General features: G+C 31.9%; 2 protein-coding genes across 4 annotated transcripts; one reads left to right on the top strand and one right to left on the bottom strand.

Moving 5' to 3' along the window:
* The first annotated feature begins 1,446 nt into the window (after window positions 1-1,446).
* Window positions 1,447-5,988, top strand: LOC109151470 (zeatin O-glucosyltransferase-like). Of its 3 annotated transcripts, none has more exons than XM_019299434.1 (2): window positions 1,447-1,540; window positions 4,575-5,988. In XM_019299434.1, exons 1-2 carry the CDS (start codon window positions 1,484-1,486, stop codon window positions 5,925-5,927), a joined length of 1,410 nt encoding a protein of 469 aa, XP_019154979.1. In that variant the 5' UTR covers window positions 1,447-1,483; the 3' UTR covers window positions 5,928-5,988. The 3 variants fall into 3 exon arrangements, with proteins under 3 accessions (XP_019154979.1, XP_019154978.1, XP_019154977.1); XM_019299433.1 differs by having other exon boundaries at window positions 1,464-1,525; window positions 4,560-5,986; XM_019299432.1 differs by lacking the exon at window positions 1,447-1,540 and having other exon boundaries at window positions 4,489-5,988.
* A 4,852-nt stretch (window positions 5,989-10,840) lies between these two features.
* Window positions 10,841-12,460, bottom strand: LOC109151154 (zeatin O-glucosyltransferase-like). Its single transcript, XM_019299076.1, has 2 exons — window positions 10,940-12,460; window positions 10,841-10,868 (listed from the first exon to the last, which is right to left on the bottom strand). The coding sequence occupies exon 1, from the start codon at window positions 12,399-12,401 to the stop codon at window positions 11,001-11,003; it is 1,401 nt and encodes a 466-aa protein (XP_019154621.1). The 5' UTR covers window positions 12,402-12,460; the 3' UTR covers window positions 10,841-10,868; window positions 10,940-11,000.
* Between the last annotated feature and the right edge of the window lie 4,512 nt (window positions 12,461-16,972).

The raw sequence follows: 16,972 nt of genomic DNA, 5'->3' as shown, positions 1-16,972 counted from the left end.
GAGAGAGGTAATGCAAAGGATTAATATTAGAGAAAATTGTACTTTTGGTCTCTCACTGTCAATTTCATTCAATTGGGTCCTTCAAATCTTTAAATCGTAGTCAATTTGATCCTCTGGTCAAATTTCTTTTAAATCAGTGTTAAATTCATGAACAAAAAGGTAATTTCACCCTCTTTACCCCCATTCTTCAACCATGCGACTTCTTGCCAATTTTGACCAAACTTTTCGACGCCGGTGTTTCTTGTCATGGCAATCTGATCCGATCATCTGCCGGCATTCGATCAAGTCCAAGACATTCTGGCCGATCTTGGTTGTAAGGGTCCTAGCAATCGGAGGGTGGCGACAATGAAAAGGAAGACATCAAACCTCTCTCGCTACCTCTGCAAAGTGATCGCCTTCCTCAGATTGATGATCGGTCAACATCTACGAAAGTTCGCGACGCAACCCAGTCTTCGTCGTTGAAGGATTCCTCGGCGATTCAGCCATTGCATGGGAGATCAAAGACCATAGATGGTGTCAAGACGTGCGTAGACCCACCCCCAATGCTCAGATTATTGATCGGAACTCTCTGGGCTTTCTGGGTTTTGTTGGGCAGCCGGCGAGTCTCCGGCGAACAGGGTACTCTGCAATGGCGATGTAGGGTGGTGTACATTGTTTATATGTGTGTACAAATTTAAACTCAAATTCAGCTTCTTTATTAGGTAACTCAGCACTGAATTGGCCAATAACAATTATTTGTTTATAAATTCAGGTGGGTAAAAGTGAACACCCGTTATGTAAACGTTTGAAGCCAACTTATAAAAATCTAAATTGTCCAAATAGAATAATCATAAGAAGTGATGATGAGGAGTATGAACACATATAGAACAAGGGGAAATACAGCAGAAACGAGAGACCTTTTGATAATCGCGAGCTGCTGCGACGATGATATTTCCAAATGCCAAACGTAGAAAGAGTTGATTTCACCGAGATCGGATCCATTTCTCGCTCTATCTCCGAATTACAATTGAAATTTGGCGGAATCTAGACGAGAACGAAGATCTGGATTTCAACTTTCAAGCGTGGAAACTCTCACCAAATCTCCGAATCCAAGCACTGCACTTTGTAACTGCATTTTTTTTTTTTTGGGAATGACAACTGCGTTTTTTTCTTTATAGCAAATGATTTATACTCCTATTGCCGTGACAAGAAAAGCTGGCGTCGAAAAGTTTGGTAATTGCCGACGTATGAGAAGTCGTGTGGTTGAAGAATGAGGGTAAAGAGGGTAAAGTGAAATTACCTTTTTGTCCATGAATTTAACCTTAATTTGAAAAAAATTTGACCAGAGGATCAAATTGACCACGATTTAAAGGCTTGAGGGACTCAATTGAATGAAATTGACAGGGAATGACCACATTGCAGATCGGGAAACAATTGAGGGACCAAAAATGCGATTTTCTCTTAATATTATCTTATTATCTCAGTCCAAATTGCAGAATTGAAGATGGCTGGCCGTATCAGCCACGGCGGCGGCCCGAGAGTAGAGGTGGCTGTAGTAATGGTGCCACGACGGCGGCCCGGCAGTCTTTTGTGTATTACTATTTTTTTAAAAATTTTTATTTGTTATTTTATTATTATATTTATAATATGGATCACACTTGTATGAGATCGTATCACGAATAAGGATCTGTGAGACGGGTCAAGTCGAGTCAAGTCAATATGGAACTGTAATACTTACACAGAAAAATATAATACTAATTAGAAATAAAGTGTTTGTTACTTATAAAGGAAAGTGTAATACTTTTAATAAAAAATGTAATACTTTTACATTTTGATACTTATAAGGGAAAATGTAATATTTTTGAGAAAAAAAATGTAATACTTTTAAATTAAAATGTAAAAGTATTACATTTTTCTTTACAAGTATTATACTTTTCCATATAAGTACGAAAAATTTTATTCATAATTAATATTACATTTTTCAATATAAGTATTACATTTTATATTGACTTGACCCATCTGGCCGTCTCTCACAGACAAGGATCCGTGAGATGGTACCGCACAAGTTTTTGCCTTATAAATTATAATATAATATAATAGTGATATCACTTTTGAAAGTGAGAGAGTATTACATGGATGTAGATAAAATAGTTAAGAATTACAAATTTGATTATGCAGAGGTGGGATCCACTTTTAAAAGTAAAAAAGTATTGCAGGGATAAGGATGGTTTGTGGGATTGAGATGACTACGGTTCGAACAATCTACGGTTGGAATCAAACTGGAACAGGTTCCATAACTGAAAAATATATATATATTTTTTTTAGCTTAACATCAAAGTTTAAATATTTTTCTTCAAAAAAAAAAAAAGTTTAAATATTTGATATAACCATTTTTTAATATATATATATATATATATATATATATATATATATATATATATATATATATTATTTTTGAATTTAAACTATTTAAAAAATAGAAACAAAAAAAACAGTTAGAATCAGAACCTTAATATAAGGTTTTGGTTTCCTTTTTGAAAGAATAAGGTTCTGGTTTCTACTTCTACCATTTTCAGAATCAGAACCTAAATCGTGGTCACGGCTAAGAGATATGAAAGAGACTATAAAGCAAAATATTAATTATATGTTGAGATTTTAGATACCTCCATTACGTAGCCTATGAAAATATAAGTGTAGCCTGCATGGGTAGCTCAACTGGTCATAGAGGTGAAACTTTGGAAGAATGACCAGGGATTGAGTCTCACCAGCGGCAATGTGGGAGCAACCTCTCAAAGTGAGGGGGCTCCTTGTGGGGGCTCCTTGTGTGTAGTGAGCACTGGTTTAGCCTTTGTGGTTCATGTTCAGTTGAGTCATCATTATCTAAGTTTTTTAAAAATACTATTTAAAATTAAATATATAGGCTTTATTTTTATTTTTTTCCCTAATTACTCATCAGTTAGAAATTGCGATAACTACTAGTTTTCTTGACCAATCTAGTCGTCAAAAAAAAAAAAAAAAAAAATTGGCGAGCTTTCTTGGTGATGGGTGTTATTTACTACTTTTTATTGGTTCTCAAAAATATTTGACAAAAAGTTTTGGAATTATTAAAGTGATCCATAAATTGGATTTTTGACCACAAACTCTTGGCTTTTGACATTTTCTTGGTGATTGAACATTAATAGGGTGTTTGGTTCGATATAGTTGAAATTCTTTTATAATTTATTCCATGATAAAGCAAATTATTGTATTTGGTTGGAGGGAACCCTCATTTTGCTGAATTGAAATTCATGGACATCCCTCATGGATTGTAATTCGGTGGTTATGGGAAAGGAAAAAAGTGAAGAAATGACAAAAGTATAATTATTATTATTATTATTATTGTTATTATTATTATTATATTTTAGTTTTTATATCACGTCTTTCCTTTTTATTCTCAATAATTCTAATCATCTCTGTCAAACAATGTAATTTAAATTCTTACTGTATTTCTACCTTATTTTTTTTCCACCAAATTACAATTTATTTGCTTCATAATTCCTTCTTCTCCCAACCAAACACCTTGTTATTGGCCCAAAAATCGATTATTAATAAATTTCCTATTGTAAAAGTGGAATACTCCTAAAATCGATTATTAATAAAAATCAATAGTAAAATGGGAATACTTGAAGTGGCTCGACCTTTAAAAAAAATTCAAACTTTTGCATTAACTAAAATTTGGCCCAAAAATCCCGGATTAATTCATACGATTATTATAGTAACATTTTTTATTATATATTGTCAACGATAATCAATGTAATCACATTTATTTTTTTAAATTACCAAAATTTCTCCATTTTAAATTAATCTTTATCTTTTTTAAATGTATGAAAATTAATAAATAATACGGAGTAAAAATATGATTATAGTCATTTAGTAAAAAAAAATTATTTCTTATTTTGAAGTATCAAAAAATTAAATTTTATTTGTTTGATCCTGTACTTAAAAAAATCACTCCAAAACCAAATTCAACGTCAGCAATCCAACAGTGCCAGCAGTACGTGAGGACAACTATGCATAAAAAAAAAAAAAAAAAAAAAAAAAAATGCCTGCATTGCAACTTAGTTTGTTATATGGGTGAAGTTTGACAACAGCTATGCATCAATAATCTCCCAAACGTTCATCATTTCACAATCACAACTCATTATTACATTAATTAATACCAGTTTCATAAAAGTTTTAACTAAATAAATACCCAACATTTTTAGCATTTCGTTGAATTAATATAAGGACCTCCACAATGATTCTTTTTTTTTTTTTTTCTCCTCATTTTGTAGGTCAAGCTCCTATACATTATTTTATAATCTCCTCTTTTTTTTTTTTCTTTTTTTTTTCTTTTTTTTTTTTTAGGTCATACTTCTTCACACTCATATACATCATCTATTACTCCGTATTATATATAATTTTATATAATTAATTATTTTATGGTTATATACTTATATATATAGAGGTACAGCAAAGGATTAATATTATATTATTCAGTCCAAATTGCAGAATTGAAGATGGCTGGCCGTATCGGCGACGGCGGCAGCCCGGGAGTAGAGGTGGCTGTAGTAATGGTGCCTCTGCCGGCGCAGGGACATCTCAACCAGCTCCTCCACCTCTCCCGCCTAGTCTCTTCTTACAACATACCCGTGTATTACACCGGAGCCGCTACTCATATCCGTCAGGCCAAACTCCGACTCCATGGATGGGATCCTCACTCCCTTTCCAAACTCCATTTCCATGAATTCCCAACACCTTCATTTGAATCCCCTCCCCCCAACCCCGATATAAGGTACCCCACACAGCTACTGCCGGCGTTCCACGCCGCCTTGCTCCTCCGCGACCCCCTCCGCGAATTCCTGTCCGATCTCTCTAAGGAAACAAGGAGAGTGGTTGTGATTTATGATAATATGATGTCTTGGAATGTTCAAGACATTCCGAGCATACCAAACGCGGAGTGTTACGCATTCCATAGCATTTCGGCGTTCTCGATTTACTCCTTCATCTGGGAAATTATGCAGAAGCCGCCCCTGCCGCCGGAAGCTCAAGTACTGAAAGACCTTCCAAATCTTGAGGCTTGTATGGCTCCAGAATTCTGGGAATTTAACATGATTCAGCTTCAAGCCTTGAAGTTCGAATCCGGAGTAGTTTACAATACTTGCAGGGTGATAGAAGGAGCTTTCCTCGACTTATTGGCTAAAGAACCGATTATCGGAACGGGGCAACAGTGGGCCATCGGACCATTCAATCCGGTAATCCTACCGGAGAATAAAGATTCGGGTGTGCGCCACCAATGCCTGGCCTGGCTCGACAAACAAGAACGAAATTCGGTGATTTTCGTTTCATTTGGGTCTACAACTGCATTATCTGAGGAACAGATCAATGAGATCGCGATTGGGCTGACGGAAAGCCAGCAGAAATTCATTTGGGTACTAAGAGAGGCGGACAAAGGAGACGTTTTCGTGGGAGAAGCAAGGAGATCAGCCGAGCTGCCGGAGGGATACGAAGAAGAAGGAATCAACGGCAAGGGAATGGTGGTGAGAGATTGGGCGCCGCAACTGGAAATTCTGGCCCACCCATCAACGGGTGGGTTCATGAGTCACTGCGGATGGAATTCTTGTATGGAAAGCATTTCAATGGGAGTGCCCATAGCTGCGTGGCCTATGCACTCTGAGCAGCCCAGGAACGCCATACTAATCACGAAGGTGCTGAAAATGGGTGTAGAAGTTGATGATTGTAGCAGCGGAGAAATGGTTAGCTCACACAGAATCGCAGATGGTGTTAAGAGATTAATGGGTTCAAGTGAAGGAGATGAGATGAGAAGAAGAGCAGAAGAACTAAGCCAAAAAGTGAAGGTTTCGGTGATGGATGGGGGTGTTGCTCGCATGGAAATGGATTCATTCATTTCTCACATCACCAGAGAGTAGCCTCTAGCCAGCCATGGATTGAAAATTATTTTGTTTTTCATTATATTGCATTTACCTTAGTTTTTTTTTTTTTTTTTTTTTGAAAATGCATTTACCTTAGTAATAAACTATGAACTAATTAAATTACCCTAATAGGTCCAGGGGTTATTATTCATGATTTATAAGAATGCTAAGTATGCTTCCTAAGATGCTAAAACTAACCGTGGATGCTACTAGTGAAGCCAAGGAAGCACGAAAGTTAGAAGAAATTGCTATCAAAGAACACTTTTTAGCATGGCAAAAAGGAAATGAAGTAGCAAGATTTTGCAAGCTTGATGGCAAAAATTAACCTGAGTAACAAAGATTTTGCAAGCTTGACGGCAAAAATCAACCTCATGTGAAGGCCGAATGATTGAGGATCAACAAGGCAACACGAGAAAATTAAGTATAGATCAAAACTTAACCTAGAGTTTGAATGAATCAAATCTCATGTTGCATCCAGGACTCAACAAATATTGAAGCGAGAAAAATGTTATCTGCTACAAATTCAAGAATTTTCTCTACAAAAATTACTGAAGAATACATGTCGTCAAATGTGAAAGGAACTATAAAGTCAACAAGCCTGAAGATGCAGACCAAGTTACAAGTAGAAATTTAATTTCAATATGTCAGAATCAAGTTGCAACTCAAAGCCGAAAGAGACGATCAAATTGTCAATTTATCAGATCAAGCTACAAGTTCCAAGAATTCAAAAATCAAATTATCTCGTTCCAACGAATACATTTGATCATCTATAAAAGGCATGAAGACTTGAATATCAAAACAGAGTTCTGAGAACCAACGAATGAACTGAGATATCTGAGAGCAACAAAGCAAGAAATCTTCAAGTTTAATATAGTTCATAAAATATCTAGAAAAGAGACTAATTGTTAAAGTCTATGAGAGTTAGAGAGCAAAAGAAAATTGTATTTTCTTATAACAAAATCTATACTAGGTGTAGATAGATGGAAGAGTAGCAAGATGAACTTGTGAAAACCCTGGGAGTGCTGGCTTTGTGTGAAGCACTCATGTTGTAGAAGTGATGAGTTAGTTGGTGAACTAGCACTTGATTGTTCACTATTGTATCTAGGTGATTGGAAATAGTGAGTTCCTCCTGAAGTGATGAGTTAGTTGGTGAACTAGCACTTGATTGTTCACTATTGTATCTAGGTGATTGGAAATAGTGAATTCCTCCTAAAGATAGGAGTAGAGTTGAAGTAGGATGAGTTTGGCCGAACTACTAAAAATTCTCTCTCATTTACTTACTCCTCTCACGTATATCTTGGTTTGCATATATACATAATATCTTATATCATACACATCTTATATACATTTCTATCGTATTGCATGTAGTGATCACTTTAGTAACACATCATTTTTTTTTATTATTATGGCACTTTACGTACATATATTTATTCCGATGTGCACTCTAAGTTAGATTTTCATTAATCTAATTTACTTAGGAGTTATTTTGACAAAGTGCTATAAATTTTAATTTGTTTGAAAAAGTATATCAACCCCCACCCCCCTCTCTAGACTTTTCACCACCAATTCGAGACCAAAGTTGTTACCGCTTTGATCATTTCTAACTACAACATCATTCATTACTAATAATGTTGAGTCATGCACTACATAACTAACATGTTATCATTATTTGTCCATCAACTTTTCAACATGCTTGGAGGTTATGTTTCTTTAGGTACCGACATATCTTGAGTGGTCGTATATTCTGAAAATTCTGACAAAGGTATTTTTTTGTGGGAGTCTAAGGGTTTATCTCAATAGGGTATGTGGTCTAATGGTACTCGAGTTGAATTTTTATTTGGAAGGTTGTGAGTTTGAGCTTCAGTGGAGGCGTTATTGGTTCTTTCTGAGATTCTATTTTGCATTAAAAAAAAACTGTTATTGGTGTGTAACTTTCATATTCGAACAGCCGGATCTTGAGTCCTTACTCATCAATCTACTACTTAGACTAACTAAGCTACTCAGGCCTATTTCACTTATAATCATTTGATTCGCTATTTATGTTATCTTTTTGGCGGGATTCTGAGTCCTTGCTTCTCAATCTACCACTTGAAGACCAAATGAACTACTTATGCAGGTGTATTTCACTAATTCTCATTTGACTCATTTTTTATGATCCCTCTATTTGGCAGGGCTTATTTAGGAGCTTATACCTTATTTTAAGCTACTAATAAACTATAAGCTCTGTTTAGTAATGTTCTCAAAATAAGTTCCTAACTTAAAATAAGAGTTTATTTTGGAACGCTACCTTAGGTAATGTTTTAAAATAAGCTCTTAGCTTCTTAACTTTTTTTCCATCTTTATCCTTATTATTTTAAAGAAATGACATATTTTACCCTTCCCAATTAAAATCCTTTTCTCTTCTCCTTTATACGCAACTTTCACCGCAAATAATAATAATAATAATAATAATAATAATAATAATAATAATAATAATAATATTATTATTATTATTATTATTATTATTATTATGATATATTTGCGACAATATTGCTACTTCATTATGAGATGCTAGATCATGATTATGCTAATAGTTTTATTTCAAAATGTTAATTTTTTTTTTAAAGACTAAATGTTAAATTTTAATATGTAAACAAACTAATTTAAATTTTATGAAGATGTCATTTTTCGCTTTTTTACATTTATTGGCTTACCAAAAAGCTAATTTTACCAAACACTTTCAATCATAACAGCTAGCTTAACAGCTCTTCAGTTTTCGGCTCCGAGCTTATAGCTTTTAAGCTAGATTTGCCAAACAGAGCCATGGTACCTTTAAAAAAAAATAGGAGTAACTCATTCCACTACTGAAATTTTAATATTTGTATTGAAAAAATAAAGAAAATTATACACACACACACACACACACACACACACACACACATATATATATATATATATATTGATTCCTGTGAGAACAGATCTTTCCGTACGGTCAATGCGGTATACACCATTAGGTATGCATAAATGCATCATACAGTATTTGAGAATACATCAAAATAAAATGTCAAAAAGTACACCACACATAATGATGTATTTTCAAACAGGGACAGATGAAACATGTTATTGTTCCAATATCTCATTTCTTGCATTTGCAGATGAATCCTCCCAATCTCTCTTTTACACTCTCTCTCTCCAATTTGTCATATTTTTTCCTATCTCATAAATGATTGGACCCACTAAAATATTGGTGGTTGTTAGAAATTTCCAATCATAAGTTAGTAAAAAAAAAAAAGAAAATTAAATGTGCAAAATTGTTTTTGTCTACGTGGCAAAATCGTTTCTGCCTTCAAGAAGAAACAAGTAGAAGATGGAAAGTTAATTATATGGGGGTTTTAGTTTTTTTCTTTTTTAATTAAAAAAAATCATTTTCCTAAGCTTTCTCCACGGCTCCACATCCTCAGTTCTCTTATTCTTCTCTTATATTTTCCTTTTTTTTTTTGGGTTTCTCTTCTTATATTCTCTTCTGTACAATAAAAAATCTGAATTACTCAAAAAGAATGGTTGAAAATTGTTATCACCAAAATTAATGGAAGTTAAGTTTTTTCCTTTATCAAAGTATCAAAAAATTTTACCATACCCAAGGGTATAAAAAAAATTAAAATTAAAATTCAAAATTTTTCATCCATTTTTTGAATAATTGAAAATAAGTGACTTTTCAACAATATTTCTTCTTTTAAAAAAAATATTTTCAGCAAAATTTTCCATCCATTTTATTTTTATTTTGCTACAGGCCTATAGTATATAGGTAATCAGTCTCATACTCTTATTCATAGCAAGAAAGGCAATTAGGGGTGTTTGGTTCAGGTCATCTTTGATTACCTAGGTAATCTGAGTCTGGTAATGTTATATTACCTTGTTTGGTTCAAATTATGAGATTATCTGAAAGCTGATGTGGCGGTAATGTTTCAAGATAATGTGATTACTCCCATTTTTTTAGGTAATCTTAGATTACCTTGAATTATTTCAACTTTGCCCTTGTTAACTAATCTTTATCCTTATTATTATAATAATAATAATAATAATAATAATAATAATAATTTTATTATTATTATTATTATTATTATTATTATTATTATTATTATTATTATACTATAAAATATACATGTGTATATTTATATATTTAGTTTTTTAATATTTGAACATTGATATACATTCATACATATAAATAAATAAAATAAATACACACACACACACACACACACACACACACACACACACACACACACACACACACATATATATATATATATATATATATATATATATATATATATATATATATATATATATATATATTATTGAAGACATTATTATAAATTGATTCATATAACCTAAAATATAACCCTTAACCAAACACGATAATATTATATTCCACAATCCAAATCAAACTCATAAGGTAATCTTACATTCCGTTAATCTCACATTCCAGTGATCTCACATTACCTTCCTAGAGGTAATCTTATTACCTGGGGTAATCCAAGATTCCGTGAACCAAACGACCCCTTAGGGTATCTCAATAAGGGGATTGTTCGCGTTATTTTAAGAAAATTTGCTTACATTGATAAAAGAGAATAAAGTGAGAGAAGGTTTGAGGTGCTTATGTTAATATGGAGATTTTGTCAGCTTGTGGAGATTTTGTCAAAAAAAATATGGAGATTTTGTCAGCTTGTGGGCCCAGCTGAAGAAAGAGACAGACGGTGATTTTGGTTTTTGCTTCTGACAATGTCACTTTTTGCTTTTTTAATTTACTTTTTCTTATTTTGTTTTGATTTTTATGTTTTATTTTTATTTTTTTCTATTTTCTCTTTCATAATCACACCTATAAAAACTCATCTCAAACTACACCAAAATCTCTACTATTAGGGATGTCCTTATTGAAATTTGACTTGTAAATCATTATTTTTTCTTTGGATATATCAGGGTTTCACTCAACCACACCTCCCGGTTACATGTAAATCATTATGTGAATACTTCAATATGTATAAAATAAAATAAAATGAAATAAAAATAGTATAGTTGATGACTTCATAACTAGTCTCTGGTGATGTGAGAAATGAAAGAATCCATTTCTAAGCGAGTAGCGCCTCCTTCCATGACTGAGAGCTTGACGTCGCGGCTTAGTTCTTCTGCTCTTCTTCTCATCTCATCTCCTTCCCTTGAACCCATTAATCTCTTAACACCATCTGCGATTCTGTGTGAGCTAACCATTTCTCCGCTGCTACAATCGTCAACTTCTACACCCATTTTCAGCACCTTTGTGATTAGCATGGCGTTTCTGGGCTGGTCCGAGTGCATAGGCCACGCCGCTATGGGCACTCCCATTGAAATACTTTCCATACACGAATTCCATCCGCAGTGACTCATGAACCCACCCGTAGATGGGTGGGCCAGAATTTCCAGTTGCGGCGCCCAATCTCTCACCACTATTCCCTTGCCGTTGATTCCGTCTTCGTATCCCTCCGGCAGCTCGGCTCTCCTTGCTTCTCCCACGAAAACGTCTCCTTTATCCGCCTCTCTAAGTACCCAAATGAACTTCTGCTCGCTCTCCGCTAGCCCAATCGCGATCTCATTGATCTGTTGGTCAGATAGTGAAGTTGAAGACCCGAATGAAACGAGAATCACAGAATTTGGTTCTTGTTTGTCGAGCCAGGCCAGGCATTTGTGGCGCATACCCGGATCTTTGTTCTCCGGTAGGATTACCGGATTGAATGGTCCAATAGCCCATTGCTGGCTTGCTCTGAGTACGGGTTCTTTAGCAAGTAAGTCGAGGAATGCTCCTTCAATCATCCTGCAAGAATTGAAAAGAGCACCGGAGTTGAACTTCAAGGCTTCTCTTTGAAGCTTGCCGTATTCATCGAAACCTGGATGCAAAGCTTCAAGATTTGGAAGGTGTTTCAGCACTTGAGCTTCAGGCGGCAGAGGCGGCCTCTGCATAAATTGCCAGATGTAGGAGTAAATGGAGAAAGCCGAAACGCTATGGAAGACGTAAGACTCCGCGTTTGGTATGGAAGGAATGTCTTGAACATTCCAAGCCATCCAAGAATCATAAATCACAACCACTCTCCTTGTGTTTTTGGAGAGATTTGAGAGGAAGTCGCGGAGGGGGTCACGGAGGAGCAAGGTGGCGTTGAAGGACGGCGCTAGCTGGGAGGGTGACTTGATTTTGGTGTCTGGGTCAGGGGATTCGAAAGAGGGTGTTGGGAATTCATGGAAATGAAGTTTGGAAAGGGAGAGAGGATCCCATCCCTGGAGTCGGAGCTTGGCCTGCCGGAGATGAGTGGTGGCTCCGGTGTAATAAACGGGTATGTTGTAGGAAGAGATAAGGCGGGAGAGGTGGAGGAGCTGGTTCAGATGGCCCTGCGCCGGCAGAGGCACCATCACTACCACCACCTCTGCTCCTACGCCGCCGTTTTGGCTACTCTGCTCTCCCATCTCCAAAGATTTTGGATTTTTGTTCTAATAAGTCTCGGGGAAGGTCTTTATATATTATACAAGGAATAATCTAAGTCCCTCTTTCTACCGATCATTATATTATAGACATGACCCACCTTATAAAATGAACTATTTATATTATTTTATATACTAAAAATTCATAATTTAATATACTATAATAATGAACTTTCATTAAATATTTATGTATCTTTAATATATTAAAATTAAATATTTATTCGTGATTTACAAGGAATTACTATAATGGGTTGAAGATTAATGTCCCTTTAAAGTAATTTAATAATTACTAAATGAAGAAAATTATGATTGTTATCCAAGTCGAAGCGACCGGGGTAATAGATCTTGTGCGTCATGAATGATGAAATATATATGGTGACAGCCGTTGATAGAGGAAGCTTCGTTATTATCCAAGTCATGTGTTGTTTGTATTGGTTTTTTATTTTTATTTTTATTTTTTTGCATTGACTTAAACAGTATTGATTTTTGACATGTTACATTTTAGGGGTACACGGAGTATAACAAAATCAACCAATTTATCCACTTTTTAAAAAATCGTATAATAGTTATTTTCAATTGATTATAGTTATTTGGTATCATTCATCATATCACAGCGGTTCACATTAGATCAAATAAAAAATAGGGAAAATGGCACTTCTTCCCCCTAAGTTATATACTTATGGCACTTTCTCCTCCTAAATTATTCAAGTGACTGTTTTTTCTCCTAAAATGTTAAATGAACATATTTACCCTTAAAATAAATCTATATATATATAAAAGTAAAATCCTCCTAACAAATCCCCCCCCCCCCCCCCCCCCCCAAAACTTTTGTAGTAAAACTTATTTGGTAAGTAAATGTCAAATGGAAATTAAATAAAATCTATTAATTGGTAATATTATATATGGTATTATATTCTATAATATAATATAATTGATAATATTATTATTCAAGTATAAAATAAAATTAAAATAATAACAATAACAACAACAACAACAACAATAATAATAATAATAATAATAATAATAATAATAATAATAATAATAATAATAATAATAATCCAAACAAAACTATATACAAAATAAAATTAAAATTTAAATTTAAAAAAAAAAAAAAAAAAAAAAAAAAAGACAAAGGTGGCTCCCATTAGTAAATGATGTGGGATCATTTTGATCCCACATTGAAAATGTTTGGAAAGAGGAGCTCAAGATCTCCTCTATATAAGAGGAGCAATGCTCTTCTTACAACCACACAATTGCTTGCCCATCAATGCGGGCAAGTATTGAGAAGTCCAAAGGCTTTTTATAGTACTATATTATTGACCCGACAAATTATGTTGTGGAAATGTGTCCACCTTGCAAGGTAGACATGGTTCAAAAATAGTTCATAATTATGAATATAATAATCAATATATAGTTCAAAAATTATGAACATATAGTTCTATAATAAATATGAACATAGTGTTGTGAACATAATTATGAACACATAGTTATCTAATTATGAATATAGAGATTCAATAATTGTGAATATGAAGTTCAAAAAATTATGAATATATATTGTTATAATTATGAACATATAATTCAATAATTATGAACATAGAGTTCTGTAATTATGAATATAGAGTTCAATAATTATAAATATGAAGTTCAAAAATTATGAATATATAACTTTATAATAATGAACTTATAATTTAGTATTTATGAACATAGAATTGCAAGGTGGACACGGTTCCACAACCTATTAAAATTCAACGTGTTAAATGGCTCTTATTTAAAAAAAAAAACTTATATTAATGGATTCTTAATTTTTTTTTAATTTTTTTTTTAATTTATTAGGGTGTTTGGGAAAGATTAACCAAAAATGTATATGAGTTGTTTTATGTTTTAGCAGTTTCGAGCAAATTGTTAAGTTATTAAATAATATTTTTGGTGTTTTGATAAATATAAAATGTTAAACAGACGAATTTCTTAAAATTCTAACGAATTTGCCAAGAAATCAAATAACAATAACAACAACAACAACAACAACAACAATAATAATAATCTAAACAAAAATATATACAAAATAAAATTAAAATCTATATCTATATATATATAAAAGTAAAATCCTCCTAACAAATTTTCCCCCCAAAACTTTTGTAGTAAAACTTATTTGGTAAGTAAATGTCAAATGAAAAATAAATAAATAAATAAATAAATAAATAAATAATAATGTTATTACCTTAAATAAATAAATTATTATACTTTCCCTTAAATAAATAAATTATTATACTTTCCTTTTGAATTAGTATTTTCTACCTATAAATACAATGGTTTCTTCAATCAAAGAATCTCAGACTCATCTCTCTGCTTTCTTTTTGTATGAATTTTCTACATTTTTCTAACTATATTCTCACATACTTCAATATGTTTTGCAGTTTATATCATTTGGTATGAGTTTGAAGATACTTAAGGAGGCTCTGCTTCAACAAAAGGAAATTGAGGAGGAATAGCATTTGTAACAGAACCCTATTGGTTTAGTTTTTATGGAAGATTGTAGAGATGCGATCGAGGATGATAAAGACGGTAATTTTGATAATTTTGTAAGATTTTCTGAAACTTAGAGTTAGTATGTTGACTTCGAGATTTGTACATGCCATTCAAATTTCTATGTTTTTTTTTTTTACCAAGCAGAGTTCATTTTACAGCATTTCACAGCATTTTTATATATATTATTTGAGTAGAGTGTTTGTTTAACCTATTAAAAATCTCGCTATATTTGATTTTTTCTAAATTTTTGTAAAACACAAAAATAATGATTATTTAAAAGAAAGAAATAAATAACAAATACAATTTCAGATTTTGTGTTACTCCATTCACATATTAGTATAAATAAATAAAAAAGTAATAAAATAAAATACAAAAGAAATATAAATTTTTAACCAAAAATTTAATTAGAGAAACCTCCCAAAAAAATCCACGTTGTACTGAACCCAAATAAAAAAATACTAGTAATGGCACAATCATAAGGATCAAAGGGAACAATGGAAGACCCAGAAATCTAGACATCATTGATGTACCGAACAGTGATGAGAGACTCAGAAATAGGAATATCATTATGAATGAAAACGGAGATTTTCTTGACACCCGAATTTAGTTTAAGGAGAAGTTTACTCTTCAGTGCAAATGTCTCCTCAATGGATTTTGTATGGTCATATAGAGTGTATTTGTACACCATGGATGAGTTCAAAATCGCATAATATTGAAATTATAAAATGGTAAGAGATCTCAAAAAAGGTAAAACTTTTAAATTTTCAGTTAATACAAAAAATGTTATAATCGCCGAAAATATATATCTTTAACTTTAGACAAAAATTAAAAATGAAATCATAAACAATTTTAATAATTGACTATTTCATTTCTATGTTTCTTGAAAAATGATGGGCATGAACAGGCTGACTCATCGTGAAATATAGTAATTAATGAATTACCATTAAAATTAGTATAGTAATGAAAGAATTATCATTTGTATGTTGACATTTTCCCCCGTTTATTACCATTCAAATGTTTGATACCAAAAATTATACTATATAGACACAAAATATGCATATATGGTAAATATGCAATTTATATATATATGCCCCTAAGTTTTGGGGATAAACTTGGTTAGGAGGATTTTACTTTTAATTATATATAGATATAGATTATTCTCATAATTTTTCTTTCCTTCTTTTGTGTTATTATTATGGTAATTTTATGGTAATGTATTTAAATATTGGAAGAAAAAACAAATATTATAATTAATAAAATTATTGTGGCAATTGCCACAATATTTGATAATAATAATTAATATAATTAATGAAATTGAGAAATATATGATTTCTTCCGTAGACATATTTGTGACACTTTCATTAAATTATAATTAATAAAATATGAAATATAATTAAAGAAATGAAATTATAGAATTAACAAAACATGAATATTTATAATTTTTTTTTAAATATACATACATATACTCTTTAAATTTCTAAATATAATTTTTTAAGTATAAATCTATCAATATAAATTATAATTAATGAAATTATATTATAGAACTTTCCTATATACATATTTAATAAATATTATGTGTATATACAAAGTATTATACAATCATATAAGGATATGCGTCCGATTAGAATATTTATTTATTCATACAAAATTTAGAATTTACATTTTTTTTATTGATTTCTAAATACAATTCTCTTAGTTTTTATTATTCATATTTTTAAATTTCATATATACATATGAAATACAATTTGAAATAAATCAACTTAATTATATGAATTTTTTCTATAAATTTATCTAAATATGTACATGATTAAAGAATATATTAACCATACAAAATTTAAATTTTAATTTTGTATGTTATGAAATAGATACTTGACTAAATATATAAAAGTCCAACTATATTATTATATTGTACATTTTAACATCTTTTTATTTTTTCTATTTTTATTTTAAATTCATAATAACAAAAATAAAATTCCCTGCAATGCATGGATAAAACACTATATTTAAAAAATAAAATTTGATAAATACCA

This window comes from Ipomoea nil, unplaced genomic scaffold (genome assembly GCF_001879475.1).
Source record: "Ipomoea nil cultivar Tokyo-kokei standard unplaced genomic scaffold, Asagao_1.1 scaffold0268, whole genome shotgun sequence".
Classification (NCBI taxonomy): domain Eukaryota; kingdom Viridiplantae; phylum Streptophyta; class Magnoliopsida; order Solanales; family Convolvulaceae; genus Ipomoea; species Ipomoea nil.
This window is presented reverse-complemented; position numbering and strand designations above follow the sequence as displayed.